The 18,929-nt window shown below is 43.4% G+C and overlaps 1 protein-coding gene across 3 annotated transcripts; it reads left to right on the top strand.

Moving 5' to 3' along the window:
- The first annotated feature begins 894 nt into the window (after positions 1-894).
- trim66 (tripartite motif containing 66) lies at positions 895-18,058 on the top strand. 3 transcript variants are annotated; one of them, XM_035629482.2, is made up of 18 exons: positions 895-1,016; positions 4,868-5,090; positions 5,834-6,047; positions 7,169-7,298; positions 7,606-7,722; positions 7,908-8,022; positions 8,298-8,444; positions 8,856-8,973; positions 9,313-10,163; positions 11,872-12,078; positions 12,749-12,875; positions 12,975-13,056; positions 13,150-13,336; positions 14,039-14,949; positions 15,068-15,191; positions 15,319-15,393; positions 16,135-16,287; positions 16,423-18,058. In XM_035629482.2, exons 2-18 carry the CDS (start codon positions 5,082-5,084, stop codon positions 16,654-16,656), a joined length of 3,801 nt encoding a protein of 1,266 aa, XP_035485375.2. In that variant the 5' UTR covers positions 895-1,016; positions 4,868-5,081; the 3' UTR covers positions 16,657-18,058. The 3 variants fall into 3 exon arrangements, with proteins under 3 accessions (XP_035485375.2, XP_035485376.2, XP_035485374.2); XM_035629483.2 differs by having other exon boundaries at positions 925-1,016; positions 4,812-5,090; positions 13,156-13,336; XM_035629481.2 differs by having other exon boundaries at positions 925-1,016; positions 4,812-5,090.
- The last annotated feature ends 871 nt before the right edge of the window (positions 18,059-18,929 follow it).

The following is an 18,929-nucleotide window of genomic DNA, read 5'->3' as shown; positions in this document are numbered from 1 at the left end:
ACATGCTGCTGGTAACCCAATTACGTCTGTGCACATCACTCTGGTGGCTGTCACTGGCGCGCTGTTATTAGCTCTCTCAACTCAGAGGCTCGCTGTTGATTCCAGATGCCATATTACTTTTTCCCTCCACTTGTGTCCTCTGTAGCAATTAATGATGGCGTTTGATGGAAAATAACTGTTGTGTATTAGGGGGCGCATCTGAAGTATTCAGATCATTTAACTAAGCAAAAGGATAGTTCGACCGCACCATAGGAAGGATTGTAATCCATTCATGGTTCCGGGAGCAGTTACTTGAGTATATTTACACACATACATGTTCCTGTTTTGGTTGAACAATTTTACATGGCGGCATAAGGTCCCTTTACTCAGATAAAAAAAATATATACTTTCACCACCTGACTCAAAAGATTTAATGTTTAACTTCATCAAATATTCTGTGATTTGGTGTCACCATAGTTTTTGGCTTTTCCCGATGTTGATTTCAAGGGAATATTGACATGTGCTGGATGGTAACCAAAATCCATTTACTCAAGATACTCAGGTGCAATTTTGAGTTTTAATTTTATTTATATGAAATTCTTTAAACTACCAAACTCTGTATAACATATTCAAACTAGGAACCACGCTTGAATGCTGCTCTAATGTAAATGTGTCTATGACAAAACATAACATTTCTTATTGGGAACATCCTTCTACTTCTTAGGGTTAAAGCACTGACGATACAGTGCATCACTAAGGCACATGTCTGACTCACTGCACTGTGTCGTTGTGCTTCTATCGTTTCTGAGTGTGTCTCCAATACTCGTGTGACCGGCGGCAGCAGCGCTGACCTGCTGGCCATGCTCCATCCCACCGAGTGTCACTCTCCCGCGCGGAGCCGCGTCACTCATCTGTTGCACGAGCGCGAGAGTCTCACGATTAACTGCGAGACTTGGTGTCTCCAAAAATTTCGGGAGGTCCAAAGAGCGACATGCGATGGGGAGGACCGGCCGACGCTCGGAGGCGCGCGGGTCAAGGTAAACGGACGGAAAAGACGGAATGGGAGAGAAAGAGCAAACTGCGCGCCCGACGTGGCTGACATGCGAGACAGAAGTTCAGTCGCTCGTCGCGCAGAGAGCCAACACCACTCGCAGCCCTTGTTTACCTGACGGGGTCAGGGGCTTTTGGGGGCTTTTTGTTTCTTGTTTGCATGCGCTCGCTCGCTTCACCAGCTCAGTGCACGTCGCGCACAAACTCCGGATGCTCTGTGCTGCACGTCGACGATGTGCGATGACTTCGGCTTGTCCTGTTGTTGTGTTGTGGGCTGCACCATGATGCCATGACAGGGGCGTAATCTCATGCGCACTTTCTAAAACACAGTCTCTCTCTCTCTCTCTCTCTCTCTCTCTCCCCCACTCCAGTGATGCGGAGGAGGTGAGGCTGCGGATGCGGAGGGAGGAAGAGAGGGATGGAGGGAGGGATGGAGGGAGGGAAGGAGAGAGGAAGAGAGGGATGGAGGGAGAGACAGAGGGAGGGAGGGAGGGAGAGAGGGATGGAGGGAGGGAGGGAGAGACAGAGGGATGGAGGGAGGGAGGGAGAGAGGGATGGAGGGAGAGACAGAGGGAGGGAGGGAGAGACAGAGGGATGGAGGGAGGGACGGATGGAGGGAGGGAGAGACGGAGGGATGGAGGGAGGGAGAGAGGAAGAGAGGGAGGGAGGGAGAGATGGAGGGAGGGTGGGAGGGAGAGAGGGATGGAGGGAGGGAGAGATGGAGGGAGGGAGGGAGAGACAGAGGGATGGAGGGACAGAGGGATGGAGGGAGGAGGGAGAGACAGAGGGATGGAGAGACAGAGGGATGGAGGGAGGAGGGAGAGACAGAGGGATGGAGGGAGGGAGGGAGAGAGGGATGGAGACGGGGGATGGATGGAGAGGGGGGATCTCGTTATTAAGCGAAGACGTGTTAATAAAAAGTGCTGTCAGAGTGTGACGCATCCATGGACATATGGATCATGCCAGAAGGAAAATCACGGCAATTCCCAAATTCCCCCGGTTTAATACAGTTCAAGTTCTATAAGCGTACACTGAATGTCTGCTTTCACCTAAACAGGGATTTCTTGTTTGACATTGATGTTAGTAGTGTATCCTAAATACCCAAGAATACAGCCACACAATATCACAAACTGGATTAGTTTTTGAAAAAATCACATTAACCCAATTTTGTTTTGTGTCATTGTGAGTTTAAAACTTCCTTCAAGGACACTACAAGACTAGTCACAAAAGTATAAAACGTTGCGGGCACACAGGGGGGCAAATCTGATTGGATTTTTTAGTAAACTTTTGAGGGGATTTTTTTCAAAAGGTCTTTTTATGATTTCTGATTTTGAGCTATTTAGACATTCCTATGTATAATGGATACTCTAGGGCAGGAATAAGGATTTTGAAATACTTGTCCAAACTCTCCCAAGTGCAACTCCACTTACAGATGAACTGATAGCGACCTGCAAAGCCTGCGAATTGTATGTTTGTTTTTAAACCTACATGGCTATTTAGTGTAAAACCATCATAATCAGCCAATTTAACTTCTCTTGACGTTAAAAACTCAGAATTACCGTCATGTGCTCTCTCATCCATAGCAAGTCAGTGTAACGTCCAGCTGTGCCCTGAAGAAGTAACGCTACTCTGAGGTCATATTCTAACTTCTTGTCTTGTAAATGCAACCATGGCTGAAGCTCTTGGCAAGCGACCACGACCACCGGCTCCTGGCCAGAAACCATGCTTGGGTGCAAAGAAAACTTAAATGTAGCACTTTTTAAAAATCGAAAATATGTCAGAGCTTGGTCTGTCTTCTTCTGAACCCGAGTGGCTAACAATATATTAGTGACACTTAAAAATAAATAATGCTCTCGAGGAAGTTTCAAAATGAGGGATTATTGTATGAAGAATGAAGTGGTGGTGCTGTGGAGGTGAAAGCGAATGCAAGAGCGCAGTTTGAAAATGTTACAGAGCTGCGTGAACCACGGGCAGGGTGTACTGCGAACTGACTAATTGTGTTTCAAATTGGGTCTTGGAGTGCACAATGGGGAATGGGATAGCTCTGAGCTCCCCGACTGAAGCACCCAAGGATGAGAAAGTTGTCAGATTTGTAGGTCAGGCTGCAGGGGTTGTTGTTATGCAGACTTGCTCCCAGCTCCAGATTTCACATTTGGTTAGATTGTGGCCTGTATTTAATGGTAAGTGCATGTTTTAAGGGTGGATTAAGAAATTGTGGAGAAAGACTGGTGATACTTGAACTAAACAGTTCAACAATACATCTCTGCCCTCAGTGCTCCTTCAGAGGCTCCACCCCCTCACATTCATGGAAGGGCATTGCCATGGCGACAACCATTGACCGGGTCTGGAGAGTGAAGCCAACGCGGAAGGGCATAAAACCTGTGTTCTTTGGAATGACCAGCAGAGGGCGACTCCACTGGTTGCAAGAAGGAGTCAATTTCTAGAAGTCTATGAGAAAAATTTTCCTGAGGAGTTTATGGTCTTAAATCTTTAGTTTTAAGTCTTCTTCAATACAGCAAGATGTGCATTTGGTAAATTTTGAGTAGAATAGACGATAAAGCATGGTATGCTTGGGGTGTGGATACCGTGTGATTGACAGCCAGTCCGGTCCACAACAGGGTGAAAACTAGAAAGATAGTTGTGTAGCCAAGCTAAAAGGGAAGCTAAAGTTACCTGGCAGAGCATTATGCATCAATCCAAACAAATCCACTGGCAAACTGTTTTCAGCTAAAGTAAAAAAAACACGTTCGCATTTTGTTCCAACAAATGCCACGATACAGTTTCTGCTGCAAAGCGAACATTCCTTCAAATGTTTGGCTGTTCCTCTGCTATATCTCTCCTTCTTGACAATGTGATTATGATTTAGAATATATGCCGCAGATGGGCCACTGCCAGAAAACGCTCCCTCCATTCACTCACCTTAACATCCCTGCCGGTGCCTCGTCTGCAGATTCAATCAATCCCGTCGAAAAAGTCCTCACGGCGTGGCAGCAGCAGAATGGTAGACAGCTCCCCTGATCTCTTCATCTTTCCCTTGTCCTGTGCTCCAGCATTAACGCCTCCATTGCTTATTCGCTGGAATAGTGTCGTGTGGCTTGGTCCGAGCAGCTTTGCTTGTTTCCCATTTACACAGCGAAGGTGTTAAAATGTTAATGGATTTTTGGGCAAATAATTCACTGGATTTGACAAAAAAAAGTATTGAATTTGAATCGCTGACTATACCTTCGAGTTCGTATTGGTTTCAAACCTTCATCATACAACTCTTTCTATTCTAGATAATGTCTTCTTTGTCTATTAGCTCATTTTCTTTCTTACTTTCTTCATGCAGTACACGTTGTGTTAAAATCTTAATTGATTTCACCGTAAGAGGGAATTGCAGGAGTATCCTGGTCCCATCTGGAGCTCATCAGAGGCTGACCCGGTTTCTGTGTGCTACGTTAGTGAGTAGTTCCACTGGGATCTGTCCCCTCCTCGTGCTGACAAAGAGAAGAAGGCCACAGCCAGCCCATCCTCGCCCGGCTCCACACAACCAGAGCCTCGCATCACCTACCCCTTCTTCCCTACGCCCGATCGAAAACACCTAAAAGTTGCTTACATTAATATTTCTCCCTCTTTCCCCGTTGTAGGTCACTTGGTCTTCCTTCTTCAATTTTGGAAAGGGCTTCCGGGGATATTTTGCCCCAGAAAAAAATATAATTATCCTATCTCCCTAATTCCCAATTATTATGCACAGGCTTATTTAAGAAAAAGGATTAGATTTTCTCTGTTTTTTTTTTTGTTAGCTGCACCAGCGAGCAGTGAATGAATTTGAACGTGATGCTCCTCTCCTCTGCGGCAGTGAGGGGGTCCTACACATGGATGAACTGGGGGAGGAGAGAGCACAGTGAGGCTGTCATGTAAGCCGTCTCCTCTGGGGCCACCTCTCGGTGCGCACTGCTTCCTGCCTTAGGTAGAAGCATCAGAGTTTCTGCTGCTGAGGCGTCAGACTGCTCACGCTCCTCTCCTCTCCCTCCCCGTTGAGAAGGCAACGGCTCTACTCTCAAAGCACTGAAATGGAGAAGGTAAGGCGTTTCATTTACCATTCTTTCCTATCTTGATTGTCCATCTATTCTGAAACAGCTAGAGATTTAATTCGTCAGGAGATTGTTTGTCTTAACGCACCACTCCCTGAGTTGGCAGGCTGCTGATTCTGTGATTGAACTCCTTTTGAGGCCTTTGTGTGTAGAGTTGGCATCCTTTTCATGTTTGTGTCGGTGTCCGCCCACCCCGAAAGATCTATTAGATATTAGAATTGGAATTGGTCCTTAGGCGCTGTTCACTGATCCTAAAGTGGTAGTTAAGGACAACTGCAGAGGTTGAATTTCCCCACAGGGATTAATATTGTTTTACTTTGGTGAAAATAGCTCTTCTGTGCATCATCTTACTATATTTCAGTTGACAGTTTATGTGCTTTTTCATTTGCTCATATCAGAAATATAATCAGATGTAAATGTGAGGGACTTTTATCTAACCCTAAAACTGTCAAAATCCTTATTTTAACAGACTTAATGTATTTTCCTTGGTAATGTTTAAATTTGCACAGGTTTGCTTTTATTGTAATGAGGAGCTCACTCATTTTATTCTGAAAGTCTCCAGGGCATTTGCAAGAACCAATATCCACTCTACACATAACAACACAAATAGTTCTGACGAATGTCACCTCATCTTCACACATCGCTCTGTGTTCGTGTGTGTGTGTGTGCGTGCGCCTGTTCTCAATACACATTTTAAGCAGAAGAGGTTTTTCTTTGTGTGTCTCCGTCAGATCTGCTCAGAGTGCTCGGAGTCAACACTTGCACAGAGTCTGTGCACACTTTGCAACAAGTGGCTGTGTTACCAGTGCACAGATGTGCACCAGCACCAGAGAGCCCCTGCCACTAACCAGTGCACAGACTTGCACCAGCACCAGAGGCCCAGTGCCACCCAGTGTCCTGAGCAGCACCAGAGAGGCTCCAGTTCCATGCCACCAACTGGACAAGGCAAGATATTGCCGTACTTTCAAGACTTTGCTTAATCCACTTCCCAGTCCAGTGTGACAGATTATCAGCGGGGTTACACAGGCTGTCTCTCTCTGTGTCATCTGAAAATGGACTTCTTTGTTTTACTTTCTGTGCTCTGTTTGTTAATCACGTCTCACTAGGAGCCATTGTAATGAATTATGCATGACAGTGGTTGATGATAGTTTCTGGAGATCCCTGTGTCTCATCACACCTTTCTTTAGCACGTGGCCCAGATTCTGAAAGCCACACACAATTCCATTTTTGCTAATATTAGTGTGGTGCTATTTAAAGACCCTCGTGTATGGCTGGTAGGTTCACTGCCAGCTGCTTTTGTTGGTCTGCTTTGTGCAAGTTGTCAACTCAGTTTGAGCGGATCCGAGGCACCTTTGCTGAGACGGAGGAGTGGCACTGTTTTCGCTTGTGAGAAAAGCTGTGTGACTGTGCTGACAGACAGGAAGTGGTCAGTCAAATGTGGTTGATGCACACAGGGTGATGATCAGCTCTCTACCACAGAGAATTGTGATGATGTGCAGGCAGGACAGGGTTGACTGAGGTGAGCAGCAGGGCTGCGTTCATTAGCCTTATCCAGCTATTGTTAGATAAGCGTTCCAAGTCAGAAACAGTTTTTTACGGTGACCTATTTAGGAATAGGTGAGAGATATTTTCAAGTATGTGTGTAAGTATGTCTATGTGTATGTGTGGTTGCTCTCTGGTCAGCTCTGAAATATTGGCAAACCTTAACATCAACTTGAAACGCGTCCCACAATTGTGTTGTTTTTGTTTCAAAGTGTGCAGGTGAGTGAACTCCCACCTCACATGCCAATATAATTCATAACCTTTTTTTAACCCCCCCCCCACTATTCTGCCCGTGGGACAGTAGCATCATGTACAAGTTGTACAGACCACGAGTACTATGAATATGAATATAAATATATTTATTGATTAGTCTTTCAGTCGTTTTCAAAACGAACGCCTCACTTTTGTTTAAATGCTGCACACTGCCGACCCTCCTCTAGGTCTGGGTGGGAAGTGCTTTTGGACCATTGCTAACGTTTATCGCTCTCTCCCCGCTCCCTCCTCCCCCTGTCTGTCTCCTTTAGGCCCGGGGTCGTATCCTTGCTCCCTCCTAATGTGCCACTCTCACAGACAGGAGCCCTTGGAGCTGTTTTGTGAGTCATGTGACCTTCTGTGCTGTAGCAGCTGTCACCTGTCCTCCCACAAAAACCACAGGTCAGTCCTCAGATACACAGCACAAGGACACTGCAGAGAAGGGCTAAGCGCAGGTTAAAAACTTCCCCTGAGCAACAACACTCTTTAAGTGCCTTGTCACTTTTATCATCTTTATCTGCATACACTACCCTTGGCCTGCCTAATACCTATTAAGTATTCATACGCTTTTGTTTTCTGTGATGTTACAGTACAGTGGCTGCCTCTAAGGTCACAAGCATAATGTTGTGTCCCCAGGGGAAACAAATTTAATTCTGGTCTTCTGCACGCCCGAAAGAATAAATTAGTGAACTTTCTCTCGTGTGCTCAGGGTGGTGCAGACCGTGAAGGCCCTGCAGGATCAGCAATGGCTGTTTGAGAGCCTGATGGTGCAGCTGGAAGAGAGGAGGTCTGCAGTGGAGAACAATGCTAAACAGATAGAGGGCAGGTTGGTCTTGACTCACACAGTCCCACGTCCAAGCAAATTCTGCCACAAATGGTCAACAAATTTAACACTGTGAAATATGGCAAGCAGAAACATAAAGCAATGTCTATAAGGCCCCGTTCTTCTTCTGAATGTGAGATTGTTCTACCAGGACCAAGCCGTTTATTTTCTCTTTTATGTCTTCGTAGGCTTCTTGGAGTAAAAATTGCGCACAGGAAGGCAGAGAACCAGATTAAAATGGCAAAGATGATTATGATGAACGAGCTTAACAAACGAGCCAACCTATTAATAGAGCAACTGGAGGTAATTACTTTCTCTTTCTTTCTATCCTTCTTATCATTCAGCCTGCTGTGAATCTACATGCAAATAATCTATAAATGCTGTGATGTAATCAGTCCAGAGAGCAGGCAAAAGAGAGCCCATAATAACATGTCAAAGCTGCTTAAGACCGCATCTCAGGAACTACACACCTTTAAAAAAAAAAAAAAAAAGAGTCATTGATTCATCCCACAGTCCAGCCATGATGCTCTTCCCGGTGCCAGTAATTAACTGCATGCATTTTATGGGTGTCTTCATAGAAAATCTCAGAGGACTTCCAGCAGCGTCTGGACGACCAGCTGCAGGGGGCGATAGAGATGTGCGGCCAGCTGGACCACGTTCAGAAGTTCATCACCTGGGCTACGACCCACCACTGCAGAGGCCCGGTGATCTTCAGCAGGGCTCTGGTACGCTGACAGGATAGTCAACAGCATCCTATTGGAACACACACACACACACACACACACACATGTTTTGTCATCTTAGAACAAGTAAACCATCGCATGTTTATATTTAAAGGGAAACTCCACCTATTATACATGTAATGGTCAGTTTACAATGTCCTCTGTGGAATAATAACATTATATTTTATTATCGTTTTGTCTAAACTAAAATCTTAGCTAAACTAAAATCCACTGGTGCTGCTGTTTGTGTTATTGGCTGCTTAAGATTCAAAGACGATCCAATGTTTTTCTTTCTTTCATTAATATCTAGGGTGTCTTTTAAGTGCACATTTATCATTTTGTAATATTGTTATCGAAATCAATCAAGTCAAAGTGGAAAAATTTAAAGAATATTTCTTGATATTTTTCCTGCAGATTTCACTCCAGATGCAGCAACTGCTGGAGCCGTCACTTCATTCAGACTCTTGGAGTCAGGTCAAGATCAAATTCAATTGGGATGCTAGTTACTGGATGAAGCAGGTTTCCTCTTTAGGTAAAATGAATGCAATTGAAGCAAGAAGAATATATTACTGTAAAATATTTCATGGAAATGTAAATGAACATGGGAATACGCCCCCAATGAAATGTATTTGAATTAAACTTCAATGTTAAGTCAATTTCCTAAACATTTTTGACAAAAATGCTTTCGTCAGTTTGTTTTCAAATGCACGTTTTAGTTGTTGCTGATTCAAAAATAACTTTTCGTACACACAAACAAACAATTACCACATGCATATATTTTATTATTATCCAGCATTATTTTGTTATTTGATGCCAGACATACGACATGTTATTTTTGTGCAGAGCTTACTGTGACCGTGTTGTTCTGCAGGTCAGCTGACTGTTGAAGGGGGAAACTGCACTTATCCTCAGGGTTTGGCCTGCTCCAATATTATGAGGCCTCAGCCAATCACCTGCTTGGCTCTACCATCTGTGTTCCACCGGCGAGAGCCAGGCTGTGGGTACCAGGCCTGCTGTGAGCCCCAGATGTGTTGCCTGCATGGCATTCCATCTCAGCCAGATCTTTCCAGTCTGGACAAAAGCCAGGTGGAAGCCACACTTTACAACTCCAGCTGTGTTCAGCCTGCGCTTATTCCTGCTCCCCTACACAAGAGCCAACAGCTCCAGAGGTGCTGGGACAAAGAGAGCTCCACACACCGTCCTCCCCCTGCATCAGATGTCCCATTCATAGGACCCATCCAGCTCAACTGCAGTCAAGGATCTACATCCCAGCCGCAAGCTGCTGAGTCCCAACCCCACTCGCAGTCCAAATCTTATCTCTCCAATCACCAACACCAGCGAGAGATTCTTCCAGACAGCCAGACTCTGCTAAGTGCAGACTGCGGCCGGCTCGGTCAGTGTCAGGGGAAACTGTCACTTAGCACAGCTCTGCAGCAGGAGCTCAGCCACACAGCTGTGGACAGAGATGTGATGACTGAAGAGAGCTGGGAGGAGAGTAGCAGAGCGGAGGAGACTTGTGGGCAAACGGCAGTGGTTGAAAGCAGAGAGCTGCTTGAGGAGGGGCTGCAACAGGACAGAGGTGAGCAAAGTCCTGTTCAGCAGCAGCAGCAGCAGCAGCAGCAGCAGCAGCAGCAGCACTGTGTTGCTCTTGGAGCAGAGTGGGGAAAAGAGCAGCAGAGGACCAGAGCTGCACTGATGCACCGCGACTACAAGGATGGCAGGGTGAGAGGTCACGTTAACAACAGACCTTGACTTTACTGTCATTTTTTACAGCATTGAGAATGCAAAAAAAGGGAAAAGAAATCCCCTCTAAGTTAAATGTTAAATATTTTGGCAAAGATACACAATGAAGCACAGTGAGCTAACTTCTAACTTGAGATCAAAGCGGGCCATGTGGTGGGACTTGGTGGGAGTGCATCTCGGGTTCACACATGGTTCATTTTTTTACCCAACTCACAACTCTTGACACACACTGCTGGTTTTACACACAACAACATACAGGTCAGAGTTAAGTCTATTTCCTTAAAGACAGGTGTGAAAACATTTGCTCAGAGATTCACAAAGAACAAATGAGGCAAATGCAACAAAGCCTAGTTCAAATAGTAGATCACAATTGTATCATCATAATCATGAAGTGACATTTAAGTGAAATCAAAAGCCAGTAGGAAAATGTTTTATACATGGAAAGCAGATATTGTATATCTCTAAAATGATGGAGTTTAAGAGAGTGTAAAACTGAAGGCAGTACTCAGTTTTAATTAGAATCCATAAACGACTAAATGAAACAAGACTAAAAGGAACACTGTTTATTTTAATGCCAGAATGATCACTCCCCATAGTTGACAACGTGCCTGAAAACAGATGGTGCAACAGAAACCTGCTCCTGCTTTTATGAAGAAAGGATGATGGGAAAACAAAGAGCTGCAGTGACAATTAAAGCGGAGCTGTTCATAGCAGTGCATCCTAAAATCCAGGAGAGCACTGTTCATCTTCACCACACTTGGTGACAGAGGGTTGAGCAGCCACGTAATCACCTCTCAAAAAATTACCAACACGCACATGGTAACAGGCATATATATATATATATATATATATATATATATATTTTGTTTTACATTTTAAAGTCACAGCATCTGAACGCGACATGAAACCACTTGGGTGCAGTCATTTATGTACTTAACCTGTCATTAATGAGTCACTAAGGGAATAGGGGGAGTTTGAGTCTAGCTCTGGTTTGCACTCTGAGATGAATCCCTGCACCCCACCAACGTTCCAGAGAGAAGGATTATACTCTTCCTCTCCTCCATAGTCTCAATCCTACATACCTCACCCAAGGGGCATGGAGCAGGTAAGTGTTTTAATCGCATGATACTTAGGAGCACGTGCTCAGTGTCAGCCTGGCCTGAATACGTATGATGGCACACTAAAAAAAGAAAAAAGAGGGACGTTTAAAAAAAAAAGGAAAGTGGTGTTAAATGATTCACCTTCCCCCCTGCTTGCATTAACTGAAGACACAGCGGAGGCGTTTAAAGGAGCTTTTCAGGACGCTTGCATAAGTTTAATTCTAATATGAGAGAGGGAGAAAGTGATTTGCAGTTGCAGTGGCTTAATCAAAGGGCCACCCTGAGCCTCTATTGTTGAATTTACATATGATAATTGGTACTGTAACCAAACCATTCATTGTCTGTACAATAAACGTGATATATGCAGCTGTGAGGGCCATTCTGCACGTTTGTTGAGTTGTTTTGAATCAGCTGCAGAATAAGCCCCGAGAGATGTTTTTGTTAATTTCAAAATGTGCCTCTTCACACCTGTGTGACCACACACATCCCACTCCTCTTCCTGTTGTTAATGGCATGAACAGGTGCATCTGTGCATGTGATCTAGCTTGAAACCCTGCTCTGTTTTGTTCTGTTTGTGTTCCTGACAGAGATCTACATCCCCGGAGGTGCCAGTGACATCCCACGACTGTGCATCTGACGTGCAGAGCAGCAGGCTCAGCCTTAGCTCAGCGTGCACGAGGAGGAACAGACGCTCCCAGAGCATCCCGGCAGAACTGGCAGCCCCATCCACCAGCCCTCACACAGAAAGGCCCACAGGATACAGTTACAGCCAAGAGGCAAGAGCTGCGAATAAGGTAACTCCACGTCAGAATATAATCACACACGTGAGGCTCTGATGTCAGATACAATAGCAGTGTTCCCTGTTAAGATGTGCACTTTCCACGTGTGAATTCTTGCATTGCAAAGAAATAGTACTAACAGCACTGTCGTCTCTTCTCCTACACATCTTTCAACAAAATTTGTTTTGTTGTTTTCCTGGTGCTTTCCATCACATTGCATGGTCCTTATCAGCAGATGGAGATGCTCAGTTGTCAAAGAGTAAATTTTTTCTAAGCTCTTAATAGACTTTCCATCTATATTAAAAAGGAAAGACGCAAACATGTACACCTAAAAGCTAAAGCTAAACTTACCTGAAGATCAGGTTGACTAATAACAAGCTCCAGAATCGCTACTGCATGTGCACATCAGGTGATTTTGTTTTCTCAACTACTGCTATCAAGGTCAATGAAATTGTAACCCTCCACATACATAATCTATAATGCCTTATGTTCTGCCAGTTTTCGTATTTTAAAGGGGAAATTGGTGGATTTTTAAAAGATCTGAGGGAGTACAGCCGCATATGTTAAAAAGTTGTATGGAAGCCAAAAATAATTGTGATCAGGTTACATATACTGACGAGGCTGTTCTTCCCCTGTTGCAGACGTTTTGTGAAACAGTTTACATGATGCCTGTTGTTGTTCTCAGTATGTCAGTATGGATCCCAGACAGAGGAGGGCGTCAGATGGCGTGCTTTATGTTGTCAAGGAGACTTCGTCTGACACGGCTCCGCCCAGAATCCACCGCTCTCCTCTGTCCTATAAGACAGAGCCAGGTGCTGGAAATGCTACTTTATTATGATTTTTTTTCTTCTTATATCCTCAAAAAGAAAACACGTTTGTGAATATGTGCCAATCATCTTTCTCTTCTTTAGATAATTGCTTTGCTTATGTAAATGAGGAGTTTAATTGTGAGGACAAGGAGAAGTGCAGGATGTCAAGAAACGGCCACAACGGGTGTGTAAAAGCTGTCAATTCAAACATCTGTCCACGTACAAGTCATGAAAAATAATAATGATTATAATAATAATAATCTTCTTGCCTCAAAAGAAACAGAGATGTTCAGAGGGATTCGGGAAGGCCCAGGGTTCCAGTGGTTTGCTTGGAGCGTCTCAAAATTCTTGTCTCTCAACTCCCCCCACACGGACGGCGGCAGAGCGACCCTTTACCTGCCGGCACGATGGAGAAGAGTGAAACTGTCCCACAGCAGAGAACCTGGCATGATGCAAAGCCTCAAGTATGTCTCATGTCTTTTCATACAGTAGAGGAATGGTGAACCCCGGAAAAAACTGTCAAAATTACAGAGCTTTTTCAAAATAAAAGTCATTAGTTAACTATATCTTATTTATACTTTTGTTCACATCGTTATAGCCTTTGTTTTAGCCAGCAGCTGGCAGAGTGGTATTGATCTTCTCATCTAACGCTAGGCAAGAAAGCACATGAGGGAATTTCCCAGAATGTAGAACTACCACTTTACTTCCACAGAAAAACGATAAACGTATTCATTCAAAAATGAATCTTTGCCTAAATGTGCTGTCGTCTTTCAACGTTCAGCAGAGGGGAATAAAATGCACAGTTGTTTTAGTCATGTCCTCTTCAGTGTGCAGTGGTCCATTATCTTCATAATGGAGTATTTTAAATGTTTTATCAACAATTAGTATTATTGTAAATTGAAGGGATTTACACTTACAACAAATTATGTCTTTGTAGGCTGTTTACACCATATACAATGTAAGGGGGTCCTCAGGTGTTGTAAATTATCCACATTATGACGTTTGTTTGATGTAGTGTTGGGATCATAGCTTTCAGTTATTATTTTGTTCAATACATCTTTAAACATTAGTGAGTCTAGTTAACAGACAGTTAAAATACGTTTAATTGAGCAGCAAATATAAAAAACATTTTTTATAAAAGATATTCTCCTCCCCTCCTCTCCCAGAGGATAGGTGGAGGCTCTGAGACCAGGAGGAACACCCACTCACTCACGGCACCTCTGTTTGCTGCAGAGCGACAGACTCGTAATCAGTCCATCGCACTGTCGACCAACCGTGAGTTTGACATCCGCGGCAGATTCAGCTCTCGTAAAGCATCCACACTACCCCCCACAGACCCTAAATATGTGCCACAGGGTTACTATGCACTGGATCTGGACTCTGACTCAAATCCCGGGTCATTCTCAGAGGACGCGGCTGTCTCGCGGGCTGATCCAGACCCACAGGTAGACTCGGATACATCACCAGTTTCTGACCCAAACGAAGAGTCTTCTTCTGAGGCGGATCTTGATTGTCTGACCGAGGAGAAATCAGTGGCTGCGGGTGAGATGGGGCTCTGCAGTGAAATTGATATTGCCGGGGATTCAGAGCCAAGTCTTGAATATGAGGAAGACCCAGAATCAGATGTAGGAGTGGGATCAGAGGATGGCCAAGGGCTGGACGCTGATGCAGAATCAGGCAACGCTGAGTCTGACATTCAGCTTGAGTATGATCCCAGTTTTCAGGCTGAGACTGATTCTAACGTTGTGTCCGATCAGCCTCCAGACTCTCAGGGCTCTCTGGAGTCTGAGCTCGATGTCGAATCTGAACCTGAATGCACAACTGACGACCCACAGCCGCTTCGCTCTGACCTGGAAGAGGAGTCCCCCGTCGGACCTGGGCAGAGGTCGCTTCTGATTGCAAACCCCGCCCCTCTCAGGGGGCCGGAGGACATCCAGCCTGAGCAGGACAATGCAGAGATGGAGAGTGAGGACTTCTGTGCTGTGTGTCTGATTGGAGGAGACCTGCTGTGCTGTGACCGCTGTCCAAAAGTCTTTCATCTGTCTTGCCATGTCCCATCTCTGCTAAGCTTTCCCTCGTAAGCTTATTTTACCGTAACCTGATATTTATACATTTTGCATCAGTGTCTCGCTTCCTATAAAACTGTTTATTGACATTGTTATTGTTAACCTGATGTCGTTTCACACCCCGTTCAGCGGTGACTGGGTGTGCAGCCTGTGCAGAGATGTTGTGCAGCCAGAGGTTGAATACGACTGTGAGAATGAGAGAACATCTGGAGAACACCAATTGGCACACGGACTGTCTGGATGCGACCAGAGAGTAGGTCGTTTAATTCGCTCCATTAAGAATAATTATGGTATGGGGTTTTAGACTTTGGTTTTGGTGACTCTGCTTCTTTTTTGGCATTTCTGACTATTTTCTTTCATGCTTGGTCGACTGTTTGTAGAAATGTGAGCGGCTGACTCTCCTGATCCTCAGTAACATCCTGGGTGCTCCCTTCCATGAGCCCGTCAGTCCACTCGTGAGTGATCCACTTCCAGTGAATGCCATATCATCTTTGTACTTTTCATTATACTTATATGATCACAAGAATTTGAGTTATTTTCAATCCTCACACCTTTACACAGAAAAGTGTCTGCGACATGGAAGACATACTATATGACAGATGGGGACCCACTCATAAATACGCTGCTCAAAACTCCACAGGGTATCTTCACCACTAATGCTAAAGGTTACCAAGGTCCACTGCAATTAAAACCATTATTATTTGCTATGATTGCCTGATTAAATTTATATTCTCTCAAGCAAATAGCATGTATATAAGTGGAGGATCAATCTGTCACAGTAAATATTTTCAGTAATTTTTTCAGAAAATGACTGCAAATATTTGTTTGGCGTTCACATATGACGAACGCAGCGGGAAATTGTACGAATCAGACACATTCTCACCAACAGGAACATTTCTGGAGCATTCCGTGGCGTCTGGGTAGGGCAGTGGGGCCACATGCCCACTGTGACTTCTCCAGAGATTTTCCTGCTGTATTCTCACATGGGCTCACTCTGGCATTTTCCAAAGATTTTGTCAGGGAGCTGGCAGGAACGGCTCCTCTAATGTCAGCTCAAGATACACAATGTAATCTGTGGAAAATGTTGTTGCATTTTAAAAGGGAAAGATCTTTGAGGTAATTAAACTGGGATGAATGAGTTTGAGGTAACTAAAGTGGTTGGGTGGACAGTAAAATGTCACTCCTTTCCCTTGCAGGCTCGTCATTATTACCAGATCATCAAGAGGCCAATGGACCTGTCTGTAATCAGAGCCAGACTGCAGAAGAGAAATGCTCGACATTATAACTCACCAGATCAGTTTGTTGCTGATTTCTATCTCATGTTCCGCAACTGTGCAAAGTTCAACTATGTAAGTTAAATACTGATATGTCGTATGTGTATATTTATTGTTAAGTTTGTCTCATGATCATAATTACAATCGTCAAGTACAATCATCATTAGTCAGAATTTCACTAACATTCATCTGCTCTGTCTCTGACCACAGCCGGACTCTGAGGTGGCCCAAGCCGGCCGCAGCCTTGTGGCATTCTTCACCACCAAGCTGAAAGAAGTTTTCCAAGACAGAGTTTTCCCTGTGGCCGAGGCGGACTCTGACAGCGACGAGTACGATGAGGCCTACAGAACCGCGGAGAGTGGCTTCCTCTGGCCAGAGAGGAGGGACTGCCACAGGAAGAGGAAAAGGAGACACTCTCTCAAGTCAAGGAGACAACACTTCTGAGTACACGATTCATGCTGTATTTGTATTTAATTATCCTGTTATTTTTATTGAGCAGAAATGGAGCTGAAATGGATTTCCATTTTGGGTTTTGCAGTAAAATCTCGGTGCTGCCATCCGATGGCTGCCAAACATATTGAAACAATACTTCAAATATTTGAGCTGTTATTATTATTCTTGTAGATTTCAGCTCATCAGAATTTCAGAGAAAAAAGTATATTAAAAAAGTTTAGATTTCTTCATGCTGCTCATTGGACACCATGTCACTTTTGTTTGTTGAGCTGCTTCTGCTTGAAACAAGTTAAAGTATAGTACTGAGGTGATGCTGTCATTGTTCCTGTATCTTATCATATTATGGACATTGGTGATTTGCCTCTGATGCACCGGAAATTACTTATTGTATTTACAATCAGACCTCCTACAATCACACACATACCTACATTACCATGTAGGTATGTGAGCATCCACATTGTACAAAGAGGATGCTCTAGATGGATGTTCATTAATCTCACGTTGCATCTTTATTAAGTGGTATTTTTTCGAGCACTTTGAAACTTTGATAGTAAATTCTGTATGTATTTCGTAAATGTTGAACATATTTATACATGTGAAACTGTACAGAACTTTATTTTACTATATTTTTGATTTTAATTATTCAATGATTGCAGGCAATTATCATAGATTTGATATAATTATATATGATTATTGATATAATGATGTGTCTCAGTAGCTATTATTATTTAAAGCAGCATTGAATCCTATTGTCATTGTCTTTTTGTCAAGAGTGATACAGAATGTGAGTGAGAGCTATAACTGTTTGGAGCTCAACGGGGCATCTATATGTTTGAGGATTTACTGTAATATCTAGATTAAATCCATCAAAAGTTTTGCATTAAGTCATAAATTAAGTTTGTGTACAAATTATGTAACTCCCCTGTTATCTTAATATCTCAGGCTGAATAAGAGTGCAAAGTATTGATATCATTCAGTATGGATTATTTTAGAATAATTGCTTTGTAGAGCCACACTGTTGAGAGGAAATATGTGATTTTATAATACACACTGTTGCAGCACATTTCCTGTTTTTAAACATACTTTACTCACTTGCTTCCTGCTGTTTAAGGTAGACAGTAGACTTAACTTGACTTTTACAGTAATTAATGCACAAGTGTATCTTCTTTGATCATCCCCAAGACTAGTAACTATAAATATACCTGTATGTAATGTTATTTCCTTTGAAATCAATAGATGTGATAATATCTCCTATTGTATGAGGGAAGACTATAGTAACTGTACATGTTTCATGAGAGCAATCTGGTTATTTCTTTGTTCTTTTTTTTTACTGTTAACAATCAACAGTAAGTGCTCATATTAATATCAATAAAATGCATTCAAGAGAAAATTATTTCCCATCTGCCCTTATTAATCATTATAGTTTACAGGAGAACAAATTGAAAAGTGTTGTCTGTGTTTTACCGGCACAGTTATTATCATTTACATCACCAGTCTATTTCAGATCTACTGTATGAAACCAGCTCAATATGTGCAGCAGCCATTTATAGTCGGACTTTATACTTTTATATAAGTGTTTCATATTGGGGAAAGTGGTCTCAGACTTTGAGTTCCCATTATAAAGTTTGAACTCTTTTCAGCTCCCTTCCTAAAAGTTACATGGCAAACATACTGTACAGTGCCAAAAGCTTCAGCCACCCCGGTGTTTACAAGAAGAGAGGTGATAATACGCCCATTGAGCAGCGCTATTTCTCCAGGATAGGCTGGAGGCTAAAGCAAAGAAGAGTGCAGCGGCAGCCGCAACAGAGATGTTGTTGTGAGGGTCTGTGTGTTAGGTTTGTGCAGATTGCACATTTTTGGACAAAGGGGAGATTTTAAGACAAGTCCCTGGTGTGTTAAAGTGTAATTATTGTTAAACTGAAACAACAGGACTCCGTCAGTTCAGGTGCTTTTCACATTAGAGTTTGACATCAGTTCAATGTTGTAATTAGCTTTGGGGGTTTTTAAGAAACACATACAGTAATATGTCACTGGTATTACTATATAAGTAAATATATATATAAGTAAAAGGTCACCAAACAGACTTACATTACAGTAAAACATTACAGGGTAATAATGAGACACTTCTGTGACCTTTGGTGTGACCTCTATGTACGGAGAGTACTTGGGGGAAAGATGAGAGCTGACCAGAGAAGCAGTCAGTGAAGTTTAGAGTCTCTTTAAAAGCTGCCGGTGGAGGACAGTTGAATTCAATTTTTTTTTTA

The sequence above is a fragment of the Scophthalmus maximus genome, chromosome 4 (assembly GCF_022379125.1).
Source record: "Scophthalmus maximus strain ysfricsl-2021 chromosome 4, ASM2237912v1, whole genome shotgun sequence".
NCBI classification, from domain to species: domain Eukaryota; kingdom Metazoa; phylum Chordata; class Actinopteri; order Pleuronectiformes; family Scophthalmidae; genus Scophthalmus; species Scophthalmus maximus.
The sequence above is the reverse complement of the archived record's forward strand: the minus strand, read 5'-3'. Positions and strand labels throughout refer to the sequence as shown.

Excerpts from the sequence above, each read along its gene's own strand:
- trim66 (XM_035629482.2), top strand. Across the intron at positions 6,048-7,168 it reads CATGCCACCAACTGGACAAG|GCCCGGGGTCGTATCCTTGC; the intron begins GCAAGATATTGC and ends TGTCTCCTTTAG. Across the intron at positions 7,299-7,605 it reads TCCTCCCACAAAAACCACAG|GGTGGTGCAGACCGTGAAGG; the intron begins GTCAGTCCTCAG and ends TCGTGTGCTCAG.